The following is a 27,231-nucleotide window of genomic DNA, read 5'->3' on the forward strand; positions in this document are numbered from 1 at the left end:
TGAAGGCGCTGAAGCCCCGACTGGCTTTCCTGGGGAAAGCAGCCAGCTTCGATCTATGGCTTCGAGCTCTAGGGTTTCTCAGTTAGCTCCAGTGAAGTCGGAAGGAAACCAAGGGTTAAATTTATCGAAGCCATTTTTGGGTATCCCAGAAAATAATCAGTACTACTGGGGTGGAAATACCTGGACAGATTTATCCGGTCTCAACTCTTCTTCCACCAGCCATTTCTTATGATAGATCATATTGATCTCTTGATTATCAGCACCATGAAGCTTATTACTAAAGCATTAGTTAGTATTGACACAAAGTTGCATGCATCTTCTAGTACTGAAGTACTACCATGACTTGCAAGTTCCAACCCGATTGAGAACCGGGAAATATTGGAACAATTTGTTTGAAGTTTTTTTTTTTTTTTCGTGTGTTTGGATAATGGTTTTGGCCTGTATTGTATGTATGGATTGTTTACAAGTTATTATCACAATTGACTTATTTTGCATATATTGTTCTTCATGCATTGATTAGCATCATCGCTATTCGCTGGTTCATTGATGTGAAAATTGAATGATTTATGTAACATTGCCTAATATTAGGGTTAATCTTCAAATTAATTAAGAAAACGAAAGAAAACTTGGTCGACAACTTATGATGAGCTGTCGATTAATGGTTATTAATGCTGCATGTTCCCTTTAACAGTTCTACCTTACATAGTTACATGATTATTCAAACTTGAATTTGTTTCCCTCTTCTTTGGTTTAACTGATCTTCTTTATCTTGATCGAACTCATTGAGCAAGCTAGCTATATATTGTATATATGATCATCTGTCACTACGTTGTGAGTGTGACATCTCCGAAACTAGTTAGGCAATGGTGGAACAACAGCTAGCTAGTTCAACAAGTACACTAAGGGCATTGAAGTTACGGTAGAGTTTCCGGATCCATCTCAGTATTTAAGTCTGTATAATTGTGAGTAGTTTCTCAGTCCACGTCTTTCTATATTAGGGAAACCATCTCAAGTCAAGAATGGTAGATCAACCATTACGTACCTTGTGCTAAAATTCTTCTTCTTTTCTTCCTCCTCTTCCTCCTTTTCTTCTTCTTCTTTGATGAATGTGTTCGGCGGGATTTTATTGAACATTAAAAGGAAGTCAAGTTACATTAGACACAAAGAGGGTCGCAAATTTGAGGAACACACTTATAAATATGAAAGTAGATGCATATATGTTCAACACAGCATAATCAAACTTATATCAAGAAGAAGGCATCTTCAGATGATCAAGAAATTATCCATGAGTACAAAAAACTTCCCTAGTCCAACCGAAAGTAAATGTTTAAATGAGCTACCAAGGAACACAAGAGTATAGAAATTCTAAGGAAAGAGTCTTCATAGTATTACAATGAGCTGGCACTTTAATTTAATTAGAAAAATATGAATGATCAGATTTGAACTCCTTAATGTTTGGCCATTAAAGTTTTGGCACTGGATATGTCAAAAAAATTACATCAGACCAAAATTTAATTTAAATGATTGTATAAGATCTTATAAACGAGTTTATATATGACATGTTTCCCGTCTGTGGAAGCTTCAAATATTATTTCCAAATGATTTGTATAATTCTCCATATTGTCCTTAATCTAATGAACTATTAATCTCTCTAGAAATCTATACTACTTCATGTGTATTTGATTGATTTTATGATAAGCTTTGTGGTTACGATTTGGAAAATAAATTTAAACTATAAATTATAACTTCTTTTATACAAGATTTGAAGAAAGAGTTTGGAAAAAAATAATGATGTGTATAAACACTTCATAGCTTCATGACCGACACTCCCCATTTCGCATGCTTTCCATATTCTTATAAATGAGTTTATGGATGACATGTTTCTCGTTTATGAAAGCTTAAAATATTATTTCCATGAGGTTTAATTCGTTATATTGTCCTTAATCAAGTCATGAACCATTCAATGCTCTTTAGAAATCTTTAATGCTTCGTGACAGAAACTCGCCGTTTCGCATGCTTTCTATATTCCTAGCTATTTATATATGTATTAAAACATGATTTCCAAGAAAGATCCTTGTTGTCTCATATTTTTAGGTGGTATATATATCTGCGGAGTTCGTCCTTCTTTTCAGTCTTCACTTCCCTAAAAAACTATTCGTTACATTAATTATATCAAAGAGGTTCGTATTTCTTTTTGGTCTTCACTTCCCTAAAAAACTGTTTTTTACTACATTAATGCTCCATGCCATCTAAGATATGGTGTGCATAGAAAGAGAGAGAGAGAGAGAGAATTATCATCGCATAGCAGTTTAATAATTTCATAATTATGTGGAAAGGACGTACGTCCTGCTTATCTGTGACTTCTTTTTTGTTGGGATGAAGTGAAAAACAACTACACACAATCTAAGAAAACGCCAAGAATCCCACTCAAAACCATGCAATTCTATTTTCAACAAAATCCATCTGTGAGAAGAGAAGTGTCCTAGAATTTCGTCAGAACAATAATGAAAGTTCAAACCTACTCGGTCAAAAGAAGGAGTAACACTTTTGAACCTTTTGTTTAGATGGGTCTGAGGACCCCTCTCCCCCCCCCTCTCTCTCCGAACCGAACCGATTACTATATAAAAAGAAAGTTATCATTGTAACTGCACAAATCCTCCACACTGATGATTGCATACTATATAGTGTAAAGTATTATAATCCAACTGGGTTTCTGTCGATGTGGTCTCATATAAAAAGAGCGGAATCAAGGATTGTTTTCTAGCTTTTGCAAGGACCAAGACTGTTGCCGCCTTGCAAGAACGAATAAAGCAAAGCAAAGCAACCAAGCCAGCTGCATATATAGACACAAGCCACAAAGAGCGCACAACCCTAGCTCTCCCCCCACCCACCCCCCCCCCCCCCTCCCCCCCATTTCCCCCCCAATCACCCAGCCATATTCTGCCTATCCGCATGGCAGTCCCTACTGCCTATTCTGCATAGAACGTAAGAAAGTGAAAACAGTTAAATTTTGATGCCAAAACTAGGAGGATACAAATGCTCCAGCTGATATAAAAGTCGATAAAGCAAATAAGAGAAAAAGAGGAGTGGTTGCTATTGTTGATGTGATGGTAATGTGTTGAATGTTAAGAATATAAGAAAGGAGAGCAAATGGAGGGGGGGCTCGGAGATCCACGCTTAATGTTGAGTTGTTGTTTATGACCACATAGATTGACGTGAGATGCTATCTCTCTAGATGTTAGTTTTGCCTCCACGTCTTCCCCTTACTTTTCTCCCTTCAACCATCTAGGTTCTGAACTCAATGATAACACTACACATTACAAACTAGTGTTATTACAACAGAATCTCGAAAGTCTCTGGTTACTGGTTTAGTTTAGTAGTCTGACTTGCAAGTTATCAGTTGGCCCGACAGGTCACAACTAGTATTTATATATATATATATTTGTTAGAACACTTTGTCTAAAGTTATCCTGCAGTTCAGTGGTTGCAGGCGACTGTGATATCAACTCTCGGGAAGGACCACTTCTTTTTTCCTCTTGTTTTAGGGGCAGGTTGAACCATTTCCGATATGACCGATTAAGGTTAGTCTGGTTCTTCCTGGTGTAACCATGTTGAATGCATAAACAATACTAATCACTAACTTGGACCAGTCTAGGATTCGATTCACCGGTTCTGAGTTGAACCGGCTGGTCCTGTCCGATTCCAATAATTGCCATACAAATCAAAACCAAATTTAACAACTCTTACACGATAAATGCAGTGATAACAATTATAATCTTATGTAACTTATTCTTATAAAATTTGTTATAACTTATCTGAAATTATTAGATAAATTTCATCTATTATATTGCTTAAGAAATACTGAGCTAATGAACATAAAATATATCAAGAAATTACGTGATATTTGACCTTATATGTTTTTGTTTACTACGTGGAAATTCTTTGACGGCAAACTCCAGGTGAATGGGCCAGCCGCATGCTAAACCACCAATAAATTCATGTAACTATTCCTTTGACTCTTTTTTTTCTTGATAATGAAGTGTTCCTTTGACTTAATTTTCTCTCTCTCGATGTTTCTTCGGCAATCTTCCTCTTTTCCTGGGATTCGAGGCATCTTTGGGCTTATAAATTTGAGTTTTCTTCTTGGCTTTTTTTTTCTTTTCTTCTTTTTTAACTTATGATACTTATAACCTAACGTTAATCACAGTTTGAAATGTGCTAGCTAAGCTCTCACAACCTTTTCTTTCTTTTGAATTCTCTCACGCTAGGTGTTAATTATATTTGGTTGATAATTGATAATATTGATGGTTTAAAGCGCATGGAATCCTTGATATTTGTAACAGTACTATGCAAAAATGAACCCTTTTTTTAATGGCTGCCAGCCCAAGCATAAGAGAAGAGATCAGTGGAGGGCACCCTTCACTGATGGAGTTCTCCAAAACAAATGAAAAATTAAGATGCAAACACTTATTGGATGACACGATATTTTACATCGGTTAAGATTCATGAACTTCACATGAAATCCTCTTGAGAGGCCAAGCATTTAGAGAATTTAGGTCAACATCATCATTGATATTGTCTATTGAAATATCAACTATACGTTGTCGATTTTCAAGCCCCTAAATTAAAGAAGCTACGATGACATTAATATAACACATCGATTAGGAGTCGGAGATATAAACAAGATATAATTTCATGTGCCACCTTTCTCTCAAGATATATTTTTAATTTATGATAAAATATATCTCACTATAAATATAGACTTGGAATAATATCTTTTAAAAAATCAACTATATAATGGATTGAATTTTTAAGTTGAATTAATTCTTTGACATTATATCAGAAACTTAATGATCAAGCAGTCCTAAGTTCAAATATTATTATCTTTATTTATTTGATAAAAATTAAACATAAAATAATATGAGTCTATATAAGTTTCAAGCCAATAGGGTTTTTACTTGAAAGATTGTGTCAGATAATAATACAAATCATATATTGAGATCTAACTTAATAATTTGAGCTTTTAAATTGAATTAGTTCTTTAACAAACGAATTGAATTAAGCTAAGGTATCTGTTTCCTTAAACTCTAGCATTTCAAAATCTAATGATTTAATAAAAAAAAACTAGATGAAATAATAGAAATTGAATCTTTGAATATTTATATGAAAAAAAGTAATTTTTATTTACAAAAAAAACTTATTTATTATAGGAAAAACTAAAAGAGATTAAGATTTTACTATGCAAAATTCACCATATACACACATACAAATTATTGCGGATTTTAATAATCAATTTTTCATTTTGTTAACTGAAATTTTTTCTTTGCTATTATCATTTTTTAGTTAAATTGATGACAATTGCTTCTAATTTATTGAAAAATGGCAAGATTCAAACTTAGAAGGCCAAAGTGAAAAATACAAGAAAACTAAGCAGTAATTTCAAATTTGATGTGAAAAGTTAACTTTGATCATTCTATTTCCAATTGATGAAATTATAGTAACATTGGTTTTTAAAAAATTCACTTTTGATAAATAGAAACTTTATTTTCTTTGTTTTCCAATTGCTTGGTTTGAGAGAGAGGAGAGAAAGTTGTTGAATTCTAGTGAAGAAGAGAGAAAATTGATGTTGATATCTATTCTAAGTTCCAACCACAAAAAAATTTGGTCTTGATTCAATAAAAAAATTCCGCTTTAAGTGTTCTTAAGTATTCAACTTGTATTTTAAGTGTTCTTAAGTATTCAACTTGTATGAAAGGGCAAATCTATGGTCAAGAAGTTTTTTTAATTTTGGTTTTTTGATCAGTTTTTGGGTTATTAGATATTATAAATAGGTTTATTAAGGTCTTTAGAGTATATTTTATGTGTTTTTAAGTCAAAACAAGTTGAAAATGAATATTCAAATATGAAATACCCTTGATGCATTGCTTGAATTGTTTTTTTTTTTTTAATGAAAGGGTGGACTACTCATTGTCCTTCTTTTTATATAAAAAATAGGCTTAAGACTAAAACAAAAAATAAATAAAGTTTAGTAGTGAAATATGAAATTCACAGGAAAAAAAATAGAAAGTAAAAACTTAAAACTATATGGACCAAACTATAATTTTTGCACCCCAAGTGGAAAAAAGGTTACACATATTTGGTTGTGTTAATATTGGTTGTTTGGTTTAAATTTTTTAAAATTAATAAAATCAAATTATATTTTACAAAACTGAGAAGCAACATGATGTCATTATATCTTCGTTACATGGCAAGTAAAATGTTGCAAGTGAATTGAAGAAAATCATCCAGGTTAAAATCCTATGAAAATAAAGAGGAGGGAATTGAAAAAAAAAATTCAAGGACTAAAACGAAAAGATTTCTCGTCCAAAATTATGCTTAATCTTGCACGCAGTGAAATGAACAGAAAAACAACGTTTCCATTGAGTTGATTGTTCAATTATTTAATACAATGAATATTAATATTAATAATTTTACAGGAATGGCCAATGAAACATGTCCACCGCATCCTCTTGTTTTTTTAAGGGTTTATCTGATTTGATTTTTTATCAGATTCAGGTTGTAGCCACGGAATCGATTCTCAACAAGTGGTATTTCCTCATGAGACCACATGGAGTTAGCTGATTGGCCAGGACGTGCCCCTACCTTCAGGCTGCTACTGGCTGCAACATTTCATACGCTTCTGAACTCCTTTGGACCTCTAAATGATTGACGAATTCCGTCAAATTTAGGAGGCGCAATGACTTTCTCTAAAATTTATAGAAAGGGATGACGATTAATGGGAGTCTTTTTTTTTTTTCTTAGCACAATATTAAGAATTAAGAAAAAAATCGATAACAATAGGCTCATATAAACTATAATAAAAATATATATAAATAACACATCAAAAGTATGAGGATAATGCTATCAGTTTTCTTAAAAAAAAAATTAATGATAAAAATTTAATGATTCTAAAAAAAATTACCGCAATAACCAAAATAAATCATACAAAATATTTTAAAAAAAAACAACGATTTATTCAGGTAATTATTGATTATTTTTTTAATAATCTAATTTTTATTAAAAAAAATTAATAATAATATTATTGTTATTATCAGATATTTAGTGGGTCCCAAGAACTTTTTTTCTGTTTTTTTTATTATAATATATGTCAAACCAATTTAATAATTTAAAAGAATTGGCATTTGACACTTACTACTTGCTATTTTTTAAAAAAAAATATTTTATTAAATTTCAGAAGAAAAAAATCCAATAAATGGTGATCGGTTCGTATGCTTGCGGGGTATATGCTTTTTTGTGAAATGTGTTTAGGCTGAAGTTTGATTATTTTTTAAATATTCTTCTAATAGTTTTAATGTATGGATGTGAAAATTATTTAAAAATATATGGGAAAAATATTCTCTTACACGCATTACCAGATACATTAACAAAAACTCAAGATGCTATTATCAAAACTCCATATCTCCACTGTTATCCAAGAACTCAGTCTTGGCTATGCAGACGGAATTTTGAGCCAACTATCACTGTGATGGGGGTGGGTCCGGCTCGAAGAAAAACATGCCTGACACTACAGATGATGGTCAGAGTGGGGAGCAGTGTTGGACAAAATCTCGCGCCTTACCTGATGGAAATCATCTTCCCTTCTGACATTCAAATATCCAATCTTACATTGTCTTTGCGTCTATATCAATTTCAGAGAATGTTATTTTGGACCTCCTCTGTTCTTCATGAACTTGCAGTAACATCAGCTTATAATGGAAGCCATCCCGCTCATCAATCTTTCTTGAACACAAATAGAATGCGACAAGGTAACCATGTATGAAAAGAATATATCATAATTCTCTGCATCATGAATATTTGCATTTATCATCTGATAACAATCATCAATTAGATGCTTGGCATTTGAACAGAAGTGATGGGATTATTGTCCAATGAGACATTTTGATAGCATGGTTTGTCTATTGCAAATAAGGTCTTGCAATAAATGGCATTCTCATTCTGTGTGTCCAATGCCAGTATCAAAAGTTTCCGTAGAAAGGCTCGGAAAATACATACATATCCCCATTGAAGCTCCAGAAGTAACAGGGTAGTTTCTTCCAAGGTCCTAAGACCTTTATCACTACGACTTGATGGCCATATTCTTGGGATTAGCACATTTTCTTCACGCTTGAGGAGCTGCTGAACAAAATTAGAAATATAGTTCGTTGTAGCAAATAGAAGTCATTATTTTTTATTTGGTTTTTGCTGTAAAAACAAACAAACTGAAATTTTAAAAAAAAAATTTAACCGAAAACAAACCGAACCAAGAGAAAGAGGAGAGAAGCGCTGTAAGTGATGTATGGACACAACAAGATGCACAGAGCATGATGAACTATTACATAGAATCTCCAATGATGCCAGACAACAATGCTACTTTTGTCTTTGACGATGAGCCTTTCTTAGCCTACTGGGATTCCTTTTTGTTTGAATCAATAGGTTGGGTGTGGCGTGTGGGAGCTTGGGAGGGGTGGCTGGTTTGCTAGATTGAAGAATGAACATCTGCCAGCAGGAGTGAAGATTGATATTGTTTAAACTCTCCTGCAGGAGATAAAGATTGCTATAGTTTGTTTGATCTGACCTGGGTGCGGGTGCCTGGGAGTGTGAGCTGTGCAGGGAGCGGCTTGTTTGCTTGGGACAGGATCTAGGGTTAGAGATTAGAAAGTACAATAAAATCAAAACCAAACCAAATGTTTTTTAAAATATTCAAATTGATTTTTTCATTGTTCAGTTCTTTCAATTAATTTTTTTTTGTTTTCTTGGTTTAATTGATTTATCAGGGTTTTTTCTCATCCTAGCAGCAAAGGAGCAATAAATAAAAGCACTCAAGACTGCTACACAAGAAACCGCTAAATAGACGATCATTTCATTCTATCATTTCCATATCAATCGTTTCTGTATGTGGAACCGTGTATCTTGATCGTGTATATGACTTCATGTGAGTTCAGAAACATCTCTTCAATAAAAACCGAGGATGATTGTATGTTACATGGTACAATTTCACATACACAGTTGGATTTGTTTTGGAGTTTTCTCTTCATTCTCCATTTCCCCTTGGATCTTTGGTAATCTCCTGAAAGGGCAGTCCTCATCCCACACAAACAAATAAATAACTTAAGCAGGTGATCTTCCACCTTCCTCTTCCAAAGCAAAGCTGCCTCTTGGAATCATGAAACTGAACAAAAACCAAATCAATGAAACAGTAAACAAAAATGTCAGCTATCACCAGAATTAGCCATGGTGGGTGGCTGAGGCTGCTGGATGTGAGCCTCGATTTGAGCCTGAGTGTGCTTTTGTTGCTCAAAGAATCTGCTTATACGCTCAAGCAACTGTTGAGCCTTCCTCTTTCCCCGGTCCGTGCCATTTTGCGCCAAATCCACCAGCGGCCCCATCACTCCATGCTCTTGTGCCTCTACCAGATGTTTTTGGTCTCCAGAGCAAAGATGCACCAACACTGCTGCTGCATTCTCTCTGTTCCTGGGTGACCCATTCCTGATAACTTCCACCAAAACAGGGACAGCCTCCGCAGCTCCAATGATTGTCTTCCCTTCAGGGTGGCTAGCCAGTATTGCTAGTATAGCCAATGCCTCATCAATCATTCCACCACCTGTTTCTGTCAATAGACGCATCAATGTGGGCACGACTCCTGCCCTCACTGCCTTTCCCTTGTTCCCCTGATAAATGCACAAGTTGAAAAGTGCAGTCGCCGCATCCTTCTTCCCCCTTTGTGTTCCTTCACTTAGAAGTGTCACCAGTGGAGGAATGGCCCCCAAAGAACCAATTGTAACCTTATTTTCATCCACAACTGAAAGGCTGAAAAGGGTGGCTGCAGCATTTTCTCGAGCTTCCATACTGCCCTTCTTGAGGACATGCACTATACCAGGAACTGCCCCAGCTGAAACAATGCTTCCTTTGTTTTCTTCACATATGGAGAGGTTAAGAAGCGCTGTAATTGTGTGCTCTTGGGTGCGAGAGTCAGGAGTTGAGAGGAGGCCCACAAGGAGAGGGATTGCACCAGCTTCAGCAATAGCCACACGATTATCAGCATTTCGCTTGGCAAGAAGTCGGATCTCACCAGCAGCAGATCGCTGGTCTTCAAGGCTGCCAGATGCAAGCTTGTGAAGGAGAATTTCAGTCTTTGTACGCTCAGCAGGTGAGCAAGAAGATACAGATTTATTTGACCCAGAACTGCTGGATCTTTTTGGTGGCTCGATGCCGTTGGCTTCACACCACTGGGCTATGAGGCTGCGTAGAACATAGTTGGGTGTCAGAACAGCACTGGTGAGTTTCTGTAGTGTCTTTGGACATGTGTCATGCCCTGCTTCCAGCCATTTCTCAATGCAGGAACGTTCATAGGTCTATAACAGATACAAAGGACATATGTTAAATAGGACAGCTGTGGAAAGATGTATAAACAAACTGTTGAGCTTATACAGGGCAAGGACCAAGCAAGAGATCTAGTGAATGACCAATCAGCAATCAATCCCCAAGATGTTCATTACCATCCTATCTTTAGAGCAGTAATGTTCATTACCATCCTATCTTTAGAGCAGTAAACCTTTCAGGTTTTTATTTTTTTTTTTGCAAGTTTCCATCTTTCTAAAGCAACATAAAAGTAATCATGGAAGACAGGTATAACTTTCAGGGTCCAAATCTTAGATAGAGGTCTCGTCAAAGGGAAGATCCTAATTACTTGATGAACAGTGACCTAACTATTTCAACGCACTAACAGGTTTTATCCAAGCATATGGCAGTTTCTGTAAACATTCTACAGTCGTACTTGAAAAATGGAAGATGGATGCAAGGTGTGAAACTTGGTATCATCAAATTGCAGACTAAAAAAGATGAAAGACAAAAACTAAGTTTCACTCATTGTTTCAAATACTATAGGGTAGAAGATTCAGATCCATGTACCTGCCCTGTTGAAACAATGACAGGATCCTTCATCAATTCCAGGGATATTGGACAGCGGAAATCATCTGGTATAACTGGTGTCTTGTGACTTCCATCAGCAAAAGCTTGTCCACTGCCACTTGGGGGAAGATTCTTTTCTCTTGCTGGAGCATCCAAGTTTGGGTTTTCTGTTTGCACAAAATCTTTAATTTTCTTCAGAAGCATTGACATCTTCTCAATGTTCTCCCCGGGATCTCCATCAGTGGCAGCAACCATCTCATGCAAAGCTAGAGACTCTTGTGTAAGGTCAGCTATTCCCAACAACTGTAACTTCTCAGACAACCTTCTTAGGACAGCTAGATCTTTTGCTGAATCATCAGTCTTGTTGTAAAGGGACAAGAGATCTTCATACAGCTCAACATCAGTATCATCGATCCTTCCTTTGGCTCTTCTAAATTGAGAAAGGACAAGCTCAACCTGAAATCAGTGTTCGTTTTTTAAAAAAATAAAAAGTAAAAAGCGATGCACAATAAAAGAAATACAATAACATGGATAAGTTAATGCAAGGAGCTGTTAGAACCACTCATATTCTTGTTAAACCACACATACGAGACAAAAAGCTGGTGTACTTTTGAAGTGTGATTGGATCATCTTAGGATCTTTTAAAACATACAAAATTTTGAAATGGTCATGAAGAAAAAGAGTGGTATCTAACTAAGCTCCTTTGACGTTTATGATACCCAAGAAATCACCTCAACATTATGCAATGCATATGCCATAAAATCACAAATAGCACGGGACAGAATATTAAGTTGTTGAGTTCTGGGTTATCAACGTCCCCAAATAAAAACCAACACTAACAATTCTCTACCTGTTCCTTAACTTCATCAGATATGTCAAGGCTTTCAAAGGAAATTCCACTTAGAGCTTGCTCCAATTTAGATGTCACCTCATGGTATTTATTCATAATTTGTTCCCTCTCTAGGACCTGAAAGCAAAATAAACAATGATTTTAGAAGGAAAAAGAAGAAGAAGAAGAAACTAGGTATCTTGATGGAACCATGAAAAACAAAAACGCAAACTAAGCATTTTGGAGATGTTACCAAATTTTGCCTCTACTCTTTTGCAATAAGAATTACAAAAGAACTTTTGTCTAATAACACCTAGGCATGGTAACATTTAGCTAAAAGATATAAAACCATGCAAAAAACACCAATGATATAGAATGTACATTATAGGTTAGGAATGAGGAAGTTTATATGCACAATAGCATTGAGGAAGTGGACATACATGTAAGGATAGACCAAAAATTCCAATGCTTAAAACCATTCTATTAATGAACCACATCAGCTTAAAATCTTTAGACACGTTTCTGCTGAATATTTTGATACAATGCAGTTGTCAATGGAGAAGAAACGGACACTACCATAAAACATTCCTGTTTAGAAATGCCGCAGCGTTTTCTCTCATGGTTGACAATTTTCTAGCTCCCGTTTTCTATTTATTTATTTTTCCTGTATGACAAATTGTCTATGAACCCCCATATCAAAGTTCCAGCGGAGACTGACTAGCGAAATGTTGTGGCATAACTAGGTCCAACACAATAATTTGCCAAAAAATATTCAATTCTGTACCCTGTAGTTTATGCAGTATCAGAAGATTCATCTGAGTTGTACTTATGATCAAAATCCAAAATCCCCATGAACCAGCCATAAAAAGAAATCAAGGTCACATCAACGGAGTCTCTACAAAAACTGTCTAGCTACACAACAAGTTAATGTTTCTTTGTTGTTGTTGCAGCAGCCCATGAATCATCATGCATCCTTGCAACTTCCTCAACAGATACAGAATCCATAGGGACACGAAACATAAGAAGTGACAAAGTCAATGACTCGGACTCGAATAAATGCATCTCGATGGAATCTAAGAGGAACAAACATCAATGGGAACAAAAACAACAGACATCTAATTCCCAAATATCCATAACACTTCTTTTTTTTAAAAAAAAAACCCGAACTACCTGTATGGGCTCGTCGGCCATACGGATCCTTTTTCTTAGTTCCGCGCGATCATATACAAAATCCGGGTCAGAATCGATAGATTTTTCTATCCTATATATATATAGGTATATATATAGAGAGAGAGAGAGAATGAGAAGGAATCGTTAAGAAAAAAACAAACAATAGAAGGTGGGGTACAGACCATGTAAATCTTGCTTCCTTCGCTGCCAAATTTAAGCAAATCTTTTGCGGAATCCAAAGTTTGTTTGAGCAAAACAAGAGCTTTGAGAGTTTGTTGAGGGATGATGGAGTCTTTGCTGTCTCTAATCTCTTCCAACATTGGTGTCAATAACTTCAACCTCCTAGCTAGATTGCAATACTGCTTCTTGACCGAGCATCTGTAATCTGAGATCGAAGCTATCTCGTTCACTGTCTCTATCAAACTTTGCACTAACAGTCCTCCGTTCTCCTCCTCCATTACTATAACCCAGATAACAAAACGAACCAGATCTCTCACTGCACGGACCGTACTACCAGACGATACTCCTTTGCCTTGCTCAACCGGATTACTGAAATATTAATAGACCAATACCATAATCGTCAGTCAGTCTACACGAGAGGGAGGGAGGGAGGGAGACTTTTCTTTCTTTCGGAGCGGCTAGTGTGAGCTAAGCCGGGGTTGGGTTGGGTTGTTTATTTATTCGGAATTTGGGTAATGTGGTGAGTGAGGCTTTGCTGGCTTGGCTAGTCAGCTTGAGCTGTACATAGCCGGCGGCGTTTTTATTTTATTTTTCCATTTTCACAATGAAAAAAAAATGAAAAGATGAAAACGTCAGGGGTGTGGTTGATTCGGTTAAACAAACGCCAAGAGAAACACAGACAAGGTGGGAGAGGTGACAGTGACTGTTGTTTTATTCGGCGGCCGGGTGAGATAAGAAAAGCTTTTTTCACGATAATTTAATTTAATGCGATTTTTCAAAAAAGGAAATGCGATGTGAGGTGGGGGGCGTTCCAGCACATATTAGGATGTAAGAAAAATTCGCCTAGTTTATAATATTTATATTATTTAACCCGATTTAATTTATTAAAATCAAATAATATAGGTAATAATAAATTAAAAATTTTAAAAATAAATATTATGAGTCAAGTGCAGGTTAGAATTTAAAAAACCTGCTCAATTTGTCATAATTTGTGTAACCTAAATAAATAATCTAATATTTGATATAAATAATTTTTTTCTTCTCTCCTAGTTTATTTTATTTACAATCTTCACACTTATAACCCTCGTAACATTTTTTGAATGAATCCAATTTATATTTATAAAATATTAAAAGTTAAGTTGTATGTGATTAAAGGTTAAAACCCAACCTATTATATTCATAAACACTCCCAGCAAATATTACAAGGTGGTGATGACTAGAATCTTATGTGTTCTATAGTAGCTTCATATGGGTAGTTTGATAAACTAAGTAATTAATTCTTAAGTTTTTTAAAAAAAAATATTTAATTTTTTTTATGTATTTTAAAAAAATAAATAAAGAGAGAGAAAAGTTGGAAGAGGAGAAAAATTTATTCGAGAAAAAAACACATTTTTTAAAGTAAACAAACCACGCCATTGAAGATGATTGGAGTAATTAAGGGATTATTTAATTAAATTTGATAATTGATACTATAAAAAGTAATTAATTAATTTTGACAAATCACAATGGACTTGTTATTATCGCTTTCCTTTGTTTTTTGTTTTTTCCATATTCATAATTGTTTTCCTTTTATGCATTGCAAGTCTAAACACATGATGGAGAAACAATTATGTATATGTCATGTATATTTGGGATAACAGGAAGATAAAACGTTGTTTTAATTTTATCAATTAATTAAGTCTCCTAGTGCCAAAACTAAGGCATGTATTGCTATTTTTGTAAAAATATATTAAAATAATATTTTTATATTTATTTTTAAAAATTAAAAGTATAAAAAACAATTAATTTAATATATTTTTATAAATAAAAAAAATAAAAAATAAGCTAAACCTTGAAAATAAACACACGTGTATTTATTTTAATTTGGCACTGCGATAGCCGCAACAACAAAAAGCAAAAGTTAAATTAAAGTGTTTGGTAAATCCAAATTACACTTTTTTTTACATGAGTCTAACCTAATAACTGAGATCGAACCTCAACTAATAAGAAGTATATTTTTTTTTGTTTTTCCTTCCTTTTTCTCCTACAGTCCAGCCTGCATCTTCTCACTATTCACTTTAAATGGATAATGAAGAGTTCTTTCACTGTTCACGTTAACAGTAGATATCAATTCCCGTCTAATGCTATAAAAAAGTATTGAATTAAATCTGATTTAATAAAAAAATATTTTTTATTTTTAATTATATTTTATTTGAAAAACTAGTATTTCACATTATCCAATAACACTATATAAATTAGAAGTAAATTAATTGATGGTATAATATTTGTAGAATTTAATCACAATCCTAATTTTATTTTTAATGATATTTTATTTGATATTGTTGCACGTTTATGAAACCAATAAAACTATAGTCCTTGTCAGATGTATTTTATACGTGATGGAATTATATAGAGTTTAATGGAAAAATATAAAATATTTCTATATAAAGTATTATTTATTTTATAATGTAATAACAATAGTTAAATCTACAATTTAATTATTTCATAATCTCAATTTAAAAAGTATTTTTCTTAACCAAACACATTAAACTACTTTTTACGCAACCTTGGTTTCAACCACAGTTTTAACCAAATATATATTTTTCCAAACCAACCTTAACTAAAACTACTTTTTATAAAATAATTTTTTTTCAAATCACAACTACAACAGCAACCGTAATACCAAACACATCCTATAATGGTTGAAGTTTAGATGTGTAATCTACAGAAAAACTAAAAAAATAAATTAAATTAAATTTTATAATTAAATTTTATACATAATTAAATTATAACCAATTACAACCACAACCATTGTAACATATACTAAAAGGCATCAGTATTTTATTGTGGACTGCATAATACAGTCTACAGTAAACCACAGATGCTTTGTTTTTTTTTTTTTCCTGAGCTGCCTTTTATTTCATTGTTTTAGATGTTCTTTTTTTATTCCTTTCTGGTTTTTTCTTATTTCTTTTTTTTGTTTTTTTTTGTTTTAACAATTTTTTATTTAATTTAGTTGGTTAATATTATTATTTTTATTTAATTATCATATTTTCATCATACGGATCCCGAGTTTAACAGATTAACCTGATTTGACGAGTTAACCTGAATTTTTTATGTTTTTTTATTAATTTTTTTCATTTAGTTTAGTTTGTTAATGTTAAATTTTTTTCTATTTAGTTATCAAACTTTTATGACACATATTCTAGGTTTCACGGGTTAGCTTGATTTTATGGTTTGACCCTTCAATTTTTATTTTTCTTTTAAATTTTTTTTTGATTTAGTTTGTTAATGTTAAATTTTTTTATTTAGTTATCATACTTTTAATGCATGAATCCTGGGTTTAACGAATTAACCTGATTTGACGAGTTAACCTAAATTTTTTTTGTTTTTTTTGTTTTTAATTAATTTTTTTCATTTAGTTTAGTTTTTTAATATTATTTTTTTTTATTTAATTATCAAACTTTCATGATGCGAATCTCCGGTTTGACGGGTTAACCTGATTTGAAAGGTTAACCCAGTTAATTCAGATTTTTTTCTTTTTCTTTATTAATTTTTTTTCTTCATATTGGTTTTTTTAATTAATTTATTTAATTATCACGCTTTTATTACATAATCTTGCAATCAGACCCACATCCAAGGCTCTTGGATCTTGTGTTGTAGCGAGACTCACTTAAACTTGAGTCATGTAAATTTAATACTATAAATATTACTCTTGAGTCAAGCATTACAATTAAACCCAAAACTTTTGGGTATATCTTTGCAGAAAAACCTAATACTCTTAGACCTTAGTCTTTTTTAATATTTTTTATGTCAGGAAAAAAAATTAACCAGTGGTGTAAGTCTTTATTTGTTTTTTCTTTTTTAAAATTAATCAGTGGCGCAAGTCTTTGTTTGTTTTTTCTTTTTCTTTTCATTTTTAATCCTTTCACTATGGACTCCACAATGCAGTTTGTAGTGAAAAGTCGATGCCTTTAGTTTTTTTTTTTAAAAAAGTTACTTTCTAAATATTAAATTTTTTCTCTTTAATTATCAGACTTTTATGACACGGATTCTAGATTTGACAGGTTAACCCAGTTGATTCAGATTTTTTTCATTAATTTTTTTCTTACTGTTAGTTTTTTTCTTTTTAATTAATCTATTTAATTATGACACAACCTTACAGCCAAACCCACATATAAGGTTATTGGGTCCGGCATTGCCGTCAGACCCACTTAAACTTGGGTCATGCAAGTTTAATGTTATTATTAATATTATAAATATTATTCTTAAATTAGATATTATAGTCAAATCTATACTTTTAAATATAATTTTGTAAAAAAAATATAACACTTTTAAATTTTAATTTTTTTATATAAAAAAATTATCTCATAACATCACAAGTAACTAATAAAAATTAAAACATAAACCCTGTAACGCCGTGGTCATGACAAGTAAGCAAGTCTCAAGATAGATGTAAACAAGACAAAGAGTGCACGACACAGCCTAGCCATCTACGACCCTTGGATTAAGCAATTTGCTGCAGATGTTGAGAAATGTCAAGAACAGGACATGAAATGGCCTGACTTTTCACATCCTGACTCGATCAAAGTGCACACGTGAAGATCCAAGGGCTATTTTCAATTCTCAGACACTTGATAATTCTTAAAACAAATATAATCTCACCAATCAGATTCCTGGAAAAAAAAAAAAAGAGAGAAAAAAACCCTGACTAGTAGACGCGATGGCATGTTATTTAATTGACTGCTAAAATAATTTAAAATAATTGTTTTTCTTTTTTCTAAAATAGTAGGTGAAATAACACTATTATAATCTTTAAGGCCACCCCAACAAGGAGAATTATAATAATGCCACATGGTCCGTATATCTTTAACACCAGAATAAAAGATTTCATTATCCATTTTTTATTTATTTTTTCTGTCTTTTTTTCTATATGACTGTTCCATGGACAGGAATGGATACATGTGATGACTTGTCGCTATTATAAACCTTGAGCTTCTATGTAATAAGTCTTCTATGTAGTAAGTCTTCCACTTATATTGATTTTTTGGAAGCGGTCACAGCCATAATTAAGCCATCCACTATGATATTATATAATTGCAAGAAATTCTTTTTTAAAAAATATTAATTTCTTTTTATATGATATTTATATGTCGAATAATATAAAACAAATGAATATCTGGAATCTAGAGAACGAATGAGAGAGCATCGACAGCCATGTGTATCTGTGCTATATATATATATATATAAAATATGCGCCGTCGCGTTCGTTTGGGGCCAGCACAATTTCAGCCGGCCCATGTGACCAGCGTCAAGGACAGCTAAGTGTATTTAAAAGTGTGTATTTAAAATCGTGGAAGAAATTACTTTTTAAAAGTGTTTTTTATTTTAAGATATATTAAATAATAATTTATTTATTTATTAATTTTTTATATTAATATATTAAAATAATTAAAAATTTTGAATCTAAAATAATTTTAAAAATATAATTAAACAGCAATGTAAAATAAAATTTAAATAAAATTTTTTATCATGGTAATCATGTTTAGACCAAAAAACAAAGTATGAACAGAACAATCAGCTATAATATAAAAAAAAGTTAATTAAAATTATAATAATATAAAAGTCTTGTATTTCAAAAATCATGTTAAGGTTCATTTTTTTAATTATTTTTTGTATTTATTCCTATAAAATATTTCATTAAACTTGAAAATTAGCTGGATATATACATACATACATACATATATATATATATATATATATGTATGTATATGGCTTATGTGAGATATTTTATTCATTTTCGAGTAATATATTAGACTTCAACCATCATAACCAATTAACATAAACTAATTTGCTTGGCCAGTACAAAAGGCGTGGATTATAATAGTAGATTTATATTTTTATCCTTAAAATAAACCATTGAACTGGCTGGGTAGATTTGTTTGTATTTTCATAGAATTCATTTGTTGTTATGGAGTTCTTGAGGGGCATCTCTATCATTTTTTTTTCTTGTACGGTAAGTTTACTTTAATATCTTTAAAAACAAAATATCACTTAGTTATGCCGAAGAGCACTCTTGGTTTTTTATTTTTTTAAATCACAATGCATTGACTTTATTGTGCTTTGAATCAAAATTCTCAAAGTATTTTTGAAAGGATGAATTTATTATTTTATAATATTTTTTTAATAATAATTATTTGACCCCGAGAGTGATGTTGTCTTTTGATACATAAAACTGAAAAAAAATTAACACGATGCTAATGTGTGTTATCATTGCCTTTATGCAGCATGTATGACCAACTCTTGTGATGGAAAAACTTATTTTATTATGTCATTTGATATTTGATATGTCTTGATATTTTCTTTTTTTAAAACAACGGGTGTATAATAATTATATCTAATTTGACGCCAATTCAATATTTTTTTCCCTTTATTTCTCTCTTTTCTACCTTAGTTTGCACACTTCTCATCAAACAAATTACAGCATCCCTTAAATCTCTTTTCTCTTCGTATATTAGTTCATATTCTTTGAAATGCAACCATTTTATTTGAAAAAAACCACTTCAAATTGAAAGGTTTTTTTAATTTTATTCTTTTTTAGTTTCTCATCTCTCAAATTGATCTCCAATTTTTTTTTTATTTATTTCTTATGATTTCATCTTTGTTTTTGCATATTTGATTTTTTTTTTTTTTAAATTAAATTAATTTGGAATTAGACTTCTTACTTAAGCTCAACTCTAAGATTTCATAAGTTATAAGATTAATTTTGATTTAGAAAATTTGTTTGGATTCACTTGATTTTTCATGTTATTAAATTGATTAAATTAGAGTTGTTTTATTTTTGTATATATTATTAGATTAATCAAACTTATTAAATTAAATTGACTCAATGATCCGAGTTTCAAATTTCTTTTACTTGTGTAGAAATCTTAGCATCTTCTTAGATTTTTTTTAAAATGAAAAATTTGTATAACCCCAAGACATAGCACCAATCACTTAACAATTAAAATAGATTTACTCAAGTTATTTTTTTATTTTTTTAAATTAAGTTTTTTTTGTCACTTTTGACCTTTGATATTTGGTTATTTGTAATTGGGTTTCTATTTTGTTTGTTATAAGTTTCATGATTTTATCATTATTTAATATTTATATTGCGAGTTTTGTATAGTAACCATAATTTATTTATATTAATCTAATATATTATTATTTTAATACATTTTTTTTAAAATATGTTATGTAATATATAATCATTTAAGTATTTAAAAAGCTTTACAATTAGTATGAATCTAATTTTTTACTTTCTAAAACTTTTATATATTTTTTTATGTTAGAAGAAAATAATTAAACTTGCAGCGTAGCATTGGTTTTTTTTAAAAAAATAGTTTTCAATAAAAATAAATTATTACATGAAAACTAGAGCCTAGAGGCTAGAAGACCCTAGATCCGTCGGAGTCTTTGCAAGGTCCCCGCAACGTTGATTATTTTAATGTTATTTCGATCTATCTCTCTATACTATGAGAGTAGTGTTACATATACAAATTTTTTATATGATTTCTCTGTATACAAACACATGTTAGGGTCATTGTTTTATGAAAGATCAATTATTTTAATTAATAAGACTGACATTTTACCATTCATATGTTCAAACATAAGTTTATATAAATAAATTTAGTCTGAGAAAATACCTGTATCAGTTTTTCTATATTTCTCAATTTCATATATACCCTTCTAGTTCTTAAAGAAAAATAAATTGAGGCATTAGACTATGATGTCATGGGAGCTTTGATTGATGGAGTCTTGCTGCAAATAGAAGGTATGCGATGTGCTTTTCTTGCCCCTTTTAATTCATAGTTATTAAAATCAATTTAGGTTTATTTTGGTGCAAGATCTAGAATATGGGGCAGAAGAATTAACTGATCAATAAAAATTATTTTTTAAAATAATAATATTATTTTTTAAAAAAAAATCAATAATTTTTAACTTGATTATAAATTAACTCTTCAAGTCAACTACAAATTAAATTTTTTTGAAACTCGATTTATGATATGGATGAATTTATCGGGTGCTAAATTACCCCACCAAGTTGCAATTAGGTTTAATAATAATAGATGAAAATATTTTTTTGAATTTTAAATAATTATTTTTTTATAATTATCAGTACAAGTAGAATAACTTCTTTCTTTTGTTATTTTTAATTTAATTTCATTCTTAATTTTTTTATTTTTTATTTAATTTCTTTATGGTTTAATTTTACGAGATAAAATTTTAAATTATAACGGAAGGATAATCTCAAAGTTTTTACAATTTTTATTTCAATCTAAAAAATTATTTTGTTTATTTATTTAGTGGTTTGAGAGAGGAGATAGAAACTTGTTGGGAAAAGATGAATTATTGGTTGTCCACCAAATAAAAAAAACCTTTGTATCAATGATGAGAAAAGTTGAATGATTTCACTTGATTTATTTTAGGTTTTTAGAGTGTTCTGGAGATGTTAAATAGTTTTATTTTTGGTAAAAACAAACTAAAATTGGGTTTTAGAATCCAAAAATATGAATCTTGATGTTCTAATCACTAAATATAACTAAAAAACAAAAGACAATAGTTTGATTAATGGTTTTTATTTTTTAAATATATTTCTACCCCTTTTCATTAATGGTTTCTATTTAAATATTAATTTTCTTTTATTTTTTCTTAAGTTGTATGGTACTTCAAAGAGTTAGTTTGATTTGTATTAATTACTTTCCTCTTATATTTTATAAGAATTAATTGTATTTATATAACTTTTTTATAAAAATAAAAATCATCTATTATTAACAACAACATTTAGCCCCTAAATAAATTAAATAAAAATGTTTAAATTAAAACAATAGTTGATGTAAAAATTTGAAAACACAATTATTTTTTATTTCTACTATAAAAATCAACCTTTTACTTTAATATTTAATAAGTGTTAATAATTTTTTTGGACATATTCGTTCATATATTTATTAGTTTATTTATAAACAATAAATAATATTTGTTTTTCAATTACAAAAATATAACACATGGGAGCATATCCATGATGTATTTTTTTGTCATGTTAAAAAAATTACTTGAAATCCTATTTGCAATGGAATAGAATTTTGTGCAAACAACATGTTTTTCTTTATGAATTTTAAAACACACAAAATTTATAAATAAATTTACAATATTAAAACATTTTTTATTACAAAAGAATTAACTTTGAATTGTATATGCGGGTACCGTTTTTAATAAAACTAGAATAAATACAAAGTGAGTTTTTCATGTTTGAATGTCGTGAAGGTTATTATTTATTTATTTTTTTAAATAATTTTTTTTATATTTATACATCAAAATAATTTAATAAAAAATAAATATTTTTTTTAAAAAATAACATGCGTTTATACTCCATGGCCCCTGATCATATGGGCAGACACAGCTTCAATGAAACCAGCAGCAAGAAGAATCAAAGAGCTGGGGGGGAAAAAGAGAAGGTAAAATAAATCAAGCAAAGCAGAAATGCAACAAATTCAGGATCAAAGAAAGAAGAAGGTGTTAGTAAGTTGCTTCAAACAAATTGGGCGATGTACAGTTTCGTGCATATTGGTTTTGCTAACTCAATTTGCTCTGACTTTAGTCCCCCACTTCTTCCCTGCTTCCTCTCTACTCGTCCAACTGACACTCTCAGGTCTCTCTCTTCACATATTTGGTATTGCATGAATTTTTTTATTTTATTTTACTTGAAGACTTGAAACCTTGTTTGGTTTTTGACAGTTGTGGTGCTAGTGTTTGTTTTGGGATTAGGGAGATGGTGCAGGCGGATTGTTGGAGTGTATGCATCCGCTCCAGCACTCGTTTTCTTTAATATAATCTTTATTTGGGCTGTCTATATCTTCATTGCTAGACAAGGTGATTGCATTTTCACCTTTTCTTTGTTTCATTACTAGTTCATAATTTTCTGGGGTTTTGGGTTTTGAATTGTTGAAGTAAAATTTTAGTCGTGTTTGCGGGCTATATCCCTTCTATCTTTACAGTGAAAGAATTCATATCTGCACAGGCACAATTGTTATTAAATTTATCGAGTTTCATTACTTAGTTTTTGGGTTTAGGACAACTTGGAGAAATTGATTTTATGACAAAAATTAATATAGAGAGCTGAAGGATGGATTTTTTTTTAAAAAGCTAAATGGTTTTGGAATGTGTAAGGGACTGGGGTTTATAGGAGCTAAAGTTGGAATAGGTGTAGTATCAGAACCATCATGTTCAGGGGCCGTTCACAGCAGCAACTTTGGTAATGTCAGTAGCAAGTTTAGGGTTTTTAAAGGAAACATTTCTAGAGTTTTTAGGATAGAAAATGTAATATAAATTCTAACAGGAATGTATTCAAGTTTGGGGAAGAAAAGGAAACCCGTTAGGTTTCACAGTGAAGGATAGCTGAATGCTCCATTGGCATCATGGCTGGAGTTAGGATTGCACTGAAAATCCCAGTTTAAGCCAAAAACTTCAGACTTTCCTTTTTTAACTTCACTTCATCGAAGGAGGCTTTATAAGCCTACATAAATGTTCTAAATAATCTTGACACTATAAAGATTTGTATTCCAAAGTTTGACCACCTGACTATCTGGTGTGTTTAGGGGAAAAAATGCAAAGAATTTAGGGAGAAGGCAGGGATGCGGGGTTCAGGTCAATGCTTATGACTAAGCCTGCCATATGAAGTGCTACAAATGGGATAATTGATGTATATGAACTAATAGTGGTGATTGTTTGGGAATAAATCCAATTTTATATTTACTGAAACTAGCTCTAAAAATTGTTAGCTGATTCTTGCAAGTTTATGACTTCCTTGTTTTCCTTATTTCGCAGCCATTCCGTATTTCATCAGTATTGTGTTCAACATAGAGGTTACCCTGCTCATTCTTGGTGTATGTAGGTTGTTTTCTCTCTCTCTATCCCCAGCATAGCTTCACCTCTTATATTTATCTGGGACAGGGGAAGAAATTTTCTATCTGAAGTTTTCCTGGTCATCTGATCATCAAGCCGTGTGTTCTTAATTGCAGTATCCTATCAAGTGATCCTGGTTTGGTAACTCATGGATCTTCAGATGCGAACAAGCTCATTGAAACTAAAGCTTTTGGAGTTGAAGCTCATAACAAGGTTATAAATTTTAACTGAACTACAAATGAAAGGAACTTCACCCGAGCGGAGATCATTTTATTTTTTTTTCACTTAGGAGGAGCTAGAGACTTAACCAAGGGGTATATTGTATGGGCTACTTGCAATTTCATTTTATTTTATAATCTTGAATTCATCAAGATTTCTGTTACCATGTCTGTCTTAGCTACTCCTTTCCCATTTATTTTTATTTTTTAGTTTCAATAACTCAAAAGGAGATGTGATAGCTTTGTGTTTATTTATTTATTTATATTTGCCTCTCAATGCAGACAGAAACATGCTTTCAAGGAAATGTAATGGTTTGATAGGTCCAAGTAGCAGAAAGCTGGACAAAATGCTTTTAATATAATATATCTTGATCATCAACAATTTAATGCTTCTTTTAGCTCCATACTAGTGTTGCTTTATATAAATCTGGAGCTCTCAGTTTCTCCATTAACATCCAATCACGCATTACTCAACTAGATTAAGAAGATGGGCTTTTCTTTCTTTGAGCTTTTAAAGTTATTCCTTCACATTTACATGCCAGTATGTTCTTTGGACTGTTATTGTTCATTGGCTTTTCTGACTCCTGGCTCTTATTTGGTCCTTCTTCTGTTCTTCTTTTCTCCCTAACTCGTAACTTATTTCAAACTTTGATATTCAGTCACCACTCTCAAACTACATGTTTCCAGCTCAATTCATGCTTGACTGTTGCTTTGTAATGGGATGGTGCCTTTTCTATAACAGGGTTCTGCTCTACTCAAGAGGGTGAGGTATTGTAAGAGTTGCAAAGCATATATAAAAGGATTTGATCACCATTGTCCTGCTTTTGGTAACTGTATAGGTAATTCTTATCTGATCCACGCAATTTCCAATGTAACTTATCCATCATTTTGTTAAATTGATAAGAATTCTGTCTCTCTTTGTCAAAGATCTGTTAGTTTATTCACTTTGGAACTTTTTAATCCTTCGCTACACTGTGCAGGACAGAATAATTATGTCCTCTTCATAATTCTTCTAGCTGGATTCCTTACCACCGAAGCTTCTTACATTGTTTGCTCGTCCCAGTGTAAGCTCATGCCTCCTTGATCTTGTATGGAATTGTACTTGTATTTCCTTTCCATTTTATGTCTCAAATTATGATGATTACAGCTTTTTGACCGTCCCTAAGGATAGATCATGGGTCAATAATTCAGATAGATGAGCATGCTGGGTTTAGGGTGTAAACTCATCTAATCTCCTTATTCCTGTATCCCTTCAGTTTCCAGAGGATCCTGGATTCTAGGTGGAACTTGGTTTGAGGTAAGTCATTGTACAGCAGATGTTACTTTTACTGTATATTGTCCTATTATTCTAAATTTCTTTTAAGGAAGCCATTAGTGCCTCTACTGTTTATGCATTTATGTATGTGATCCTTGGTAGACTGATCTAGCTGGCAGTTTGGTTGTTAGCACAATGTTATTCTCTCTTCTCCAAGTGACATGGCAGGTTTCCTTCATGTTTCATCTAATTTTTCATTCTGTTATTTTCCTAAAGCTGTAGTAACAGAAAATGAAAAGAGCCGCTTACATTTATAAATTATATTTTTTGTTTTGTTAATGTAGGGGGTGTTCTTCACATGGCATCTGTATTGTATATGCTTCAACATCAGGACTGACGAATGGGTGAGTTCATCTGTGATGCTATAAAAGAGAAAGTTCCTGATTTAAAAGTGCAACAATAGGACAGCAAATTGTGTCAGAGTTTTGTATCTGTGTGCGAAGTAAAGAATAGGGATTGAGTATTCAGCTCTATACCCTGTAGGTTTTTACATAAACAAGTTCTGATTGAGTTGCCCACCTATCTGACTAACATATAGTTTGAAATAAAAAAAAAACCTGAGAGTAAATTGTTTGTAAGACATGTTCTGTTGAAGCTTCGCAATTTTCTGACTGATGTATGGAAATGCTTTCTAAAGTACACTGTTCATTTTGCAATATAGATATTTATGATTAATGCACCCTTCTTCAGATAAACTGGAAGAAATACCCAGAGTTTCAATTTGTCATTCAATCCCAACCAGGTATATATATTTCTCAATATTGTTACTGGTGATTAATATCCATAGCCTCGTGTGTAATTTGAGTTTAATCTTCCTGATGCAGGGGAAAGCTTTACTAGGGTTATGTTCAAAAATCCATATGATAATGGCTATCTTCAAAATGTTAAGGAGTTTTTATCAGTAAAAGGCTGATAGTGCATCGATGCGTGTTTTTCAATGTGGAGGGGTGCCCACTTACTCTAATTGTTCTTAACTGAGATCCTGAGGTTTTGAACTCTAGTATTCATGCATATACTAGTTGGAGACTGGAGGAGATACGGATTGGAGTTTCACTAATTAAAGTTCTTGGCTGCTAAGGGGAGATCAGTTTGCTTAAATATTGAGTTGATATCCTTCAACCAATGCACAGACTGATGTAACACTAGAGTAGAACCTTCTTGCATCTGTTCCTTGAGAGAATCAACAGAACGATGTCTTGACAAACCCTATATTGCTAAAGTATAATGTTATAAAAGTTCATATTTCTTTTTATCATATGTTCTATGATTAAATTTTTGCTTTAAACTTGATGACACAGCTTAGGGGATGCTACCCATGCCAATCTTTTATAAGTCTTCCTCTGGAATTATTTTCCTTGAATTCTTGAAGCGAATGTGGCCTTTAGCTAGAAATCTCAATGGCCTTGACCTCAGGCTACTTTTCCTCCTTAGGAATGGTCACAGTAAGCACACCAATCTCCATGCTGGCTTTCACCTGATCCATCTTTACTTTCTCAGGCAACCTGATCATCCGTGAATATTTGCCGCAGCTCCTCTCAATTCCTTAAAATTCGATGCCACTTATCATTCCTTGGCTTCCTCCTGTTCTTTGCTCCTCTCTCCACCGATTTGCGGGATTCTACCTTCTTTCACCTCCACTTTCACCTCCTCGT

General features: G+C 32.0%; 3 protein-coding genes across 5 annotated transcripts in view; 2 read left to right on the forward strand and 1 right to left on the reverse strand.

Moving 5' to 3' along the window:
- Positions 1 to 232, forward strand: part of LOC105138382 (dof zinc finger protein DOF3.6) — a 1,413-nt gene extending 1,181 nt beyond the window's left edge. The window contains exon 3 of the mRNA XM_011044437.1: positions 6 to 232. Within this exon, the coding sequence (XP_011042739.1) occupies positions 6 to 232 (227 nt within the window). The remainder of the gene's footprint in view (positions 1 to 5) is intronic.
- An 8,638-nt stretch (positions 233 to 8,870) lies between these two features.
- Positions 8,871 to 13,758, reverse strand: LOC105138332 (U-box domain-containing protein 13-like). Its single transcript, XM_011044382.1, has 4 exons — positions 13,129 to 13,758; positions 11,798 to 11,914; positions 10,948 to 11,403; positions 8,871 to 10,391 (listed from the first exon to the last, which is right to left on the reverse strand). Exons 1-4 carry the CDS (start codon positions 13,402 to 13,404, stop codon positions 9,249 to 9,251), a joined length of 1,992 nt encoding a protein of 663 aa, XP_011042684.1. The 5' UTR covers positions 13,405 to 13,758; the 3' UTR covers positions 8,871 to 9,248.
- An 8,767-nt stretch (positions 13,759 to 22,525) lies between these two features.
- Positions 22,526 to 26,834, forward strand: LOC105138333 (palmitoyltransferase ZDHHC7-like). Of its 3 annotated transcripts, none has more exons than XM_011044383.1 (11): positions 22,526 to 22,793; positions 22,880 to 23,014; positions 23,969 to 24,035; positions 24,163 to 24,259; positions 25,007 to 25,103; positions 25,245 to 25,328; positions 25,521 to 25,561; positions 25,682 to 25,747; positions 25,864 to 25,923; positions 26,270 to 26,321; positions 26,404 to 26,834. In XM_011044383.1, exons 1-11 carry the CDS (start codon positions 22,625 to 22,627, stop codon positions 26,490 to 26,492), a joined length of 957 nt encoding a protein of 318 aa, XP_011042685.1. In that variant the 5' UTR covers positions 22,526 to 22,624; the 3' UTR covers positions 26,493 to 26,834. The 3 variants fall into 3 exon arrangements, with proteins under 3 accessions (XP_011042685.1, XP_011042687.1, XP_011042686.1); XM_011044385.1 differs by having other exon boundaries at positions 25,682 to 25,743; XM_011044384.1 differs by lacking the exon at positions 25,682 to 25,747.
- The last annotated feature ends 397 nt before the right edge of the window (positions 26,835 to 27,231 follow it).

The sequence above is a fragment of the Populus euphratica genome, unplaced genomic scaffold (genome assembly GCF_000495115.2).
Source record: "Populus euphratica unplaced genomic scaffold, PopEup_1.0 scaffold88.1, whole genome shotgun sequence".
Taxonomy (NCBI): Eukaryota; Viridiplantae; Streptophyta; class Magnoliopsida; order Malpighiales; family Salicaceae; genus Populus; species Populus euphratica.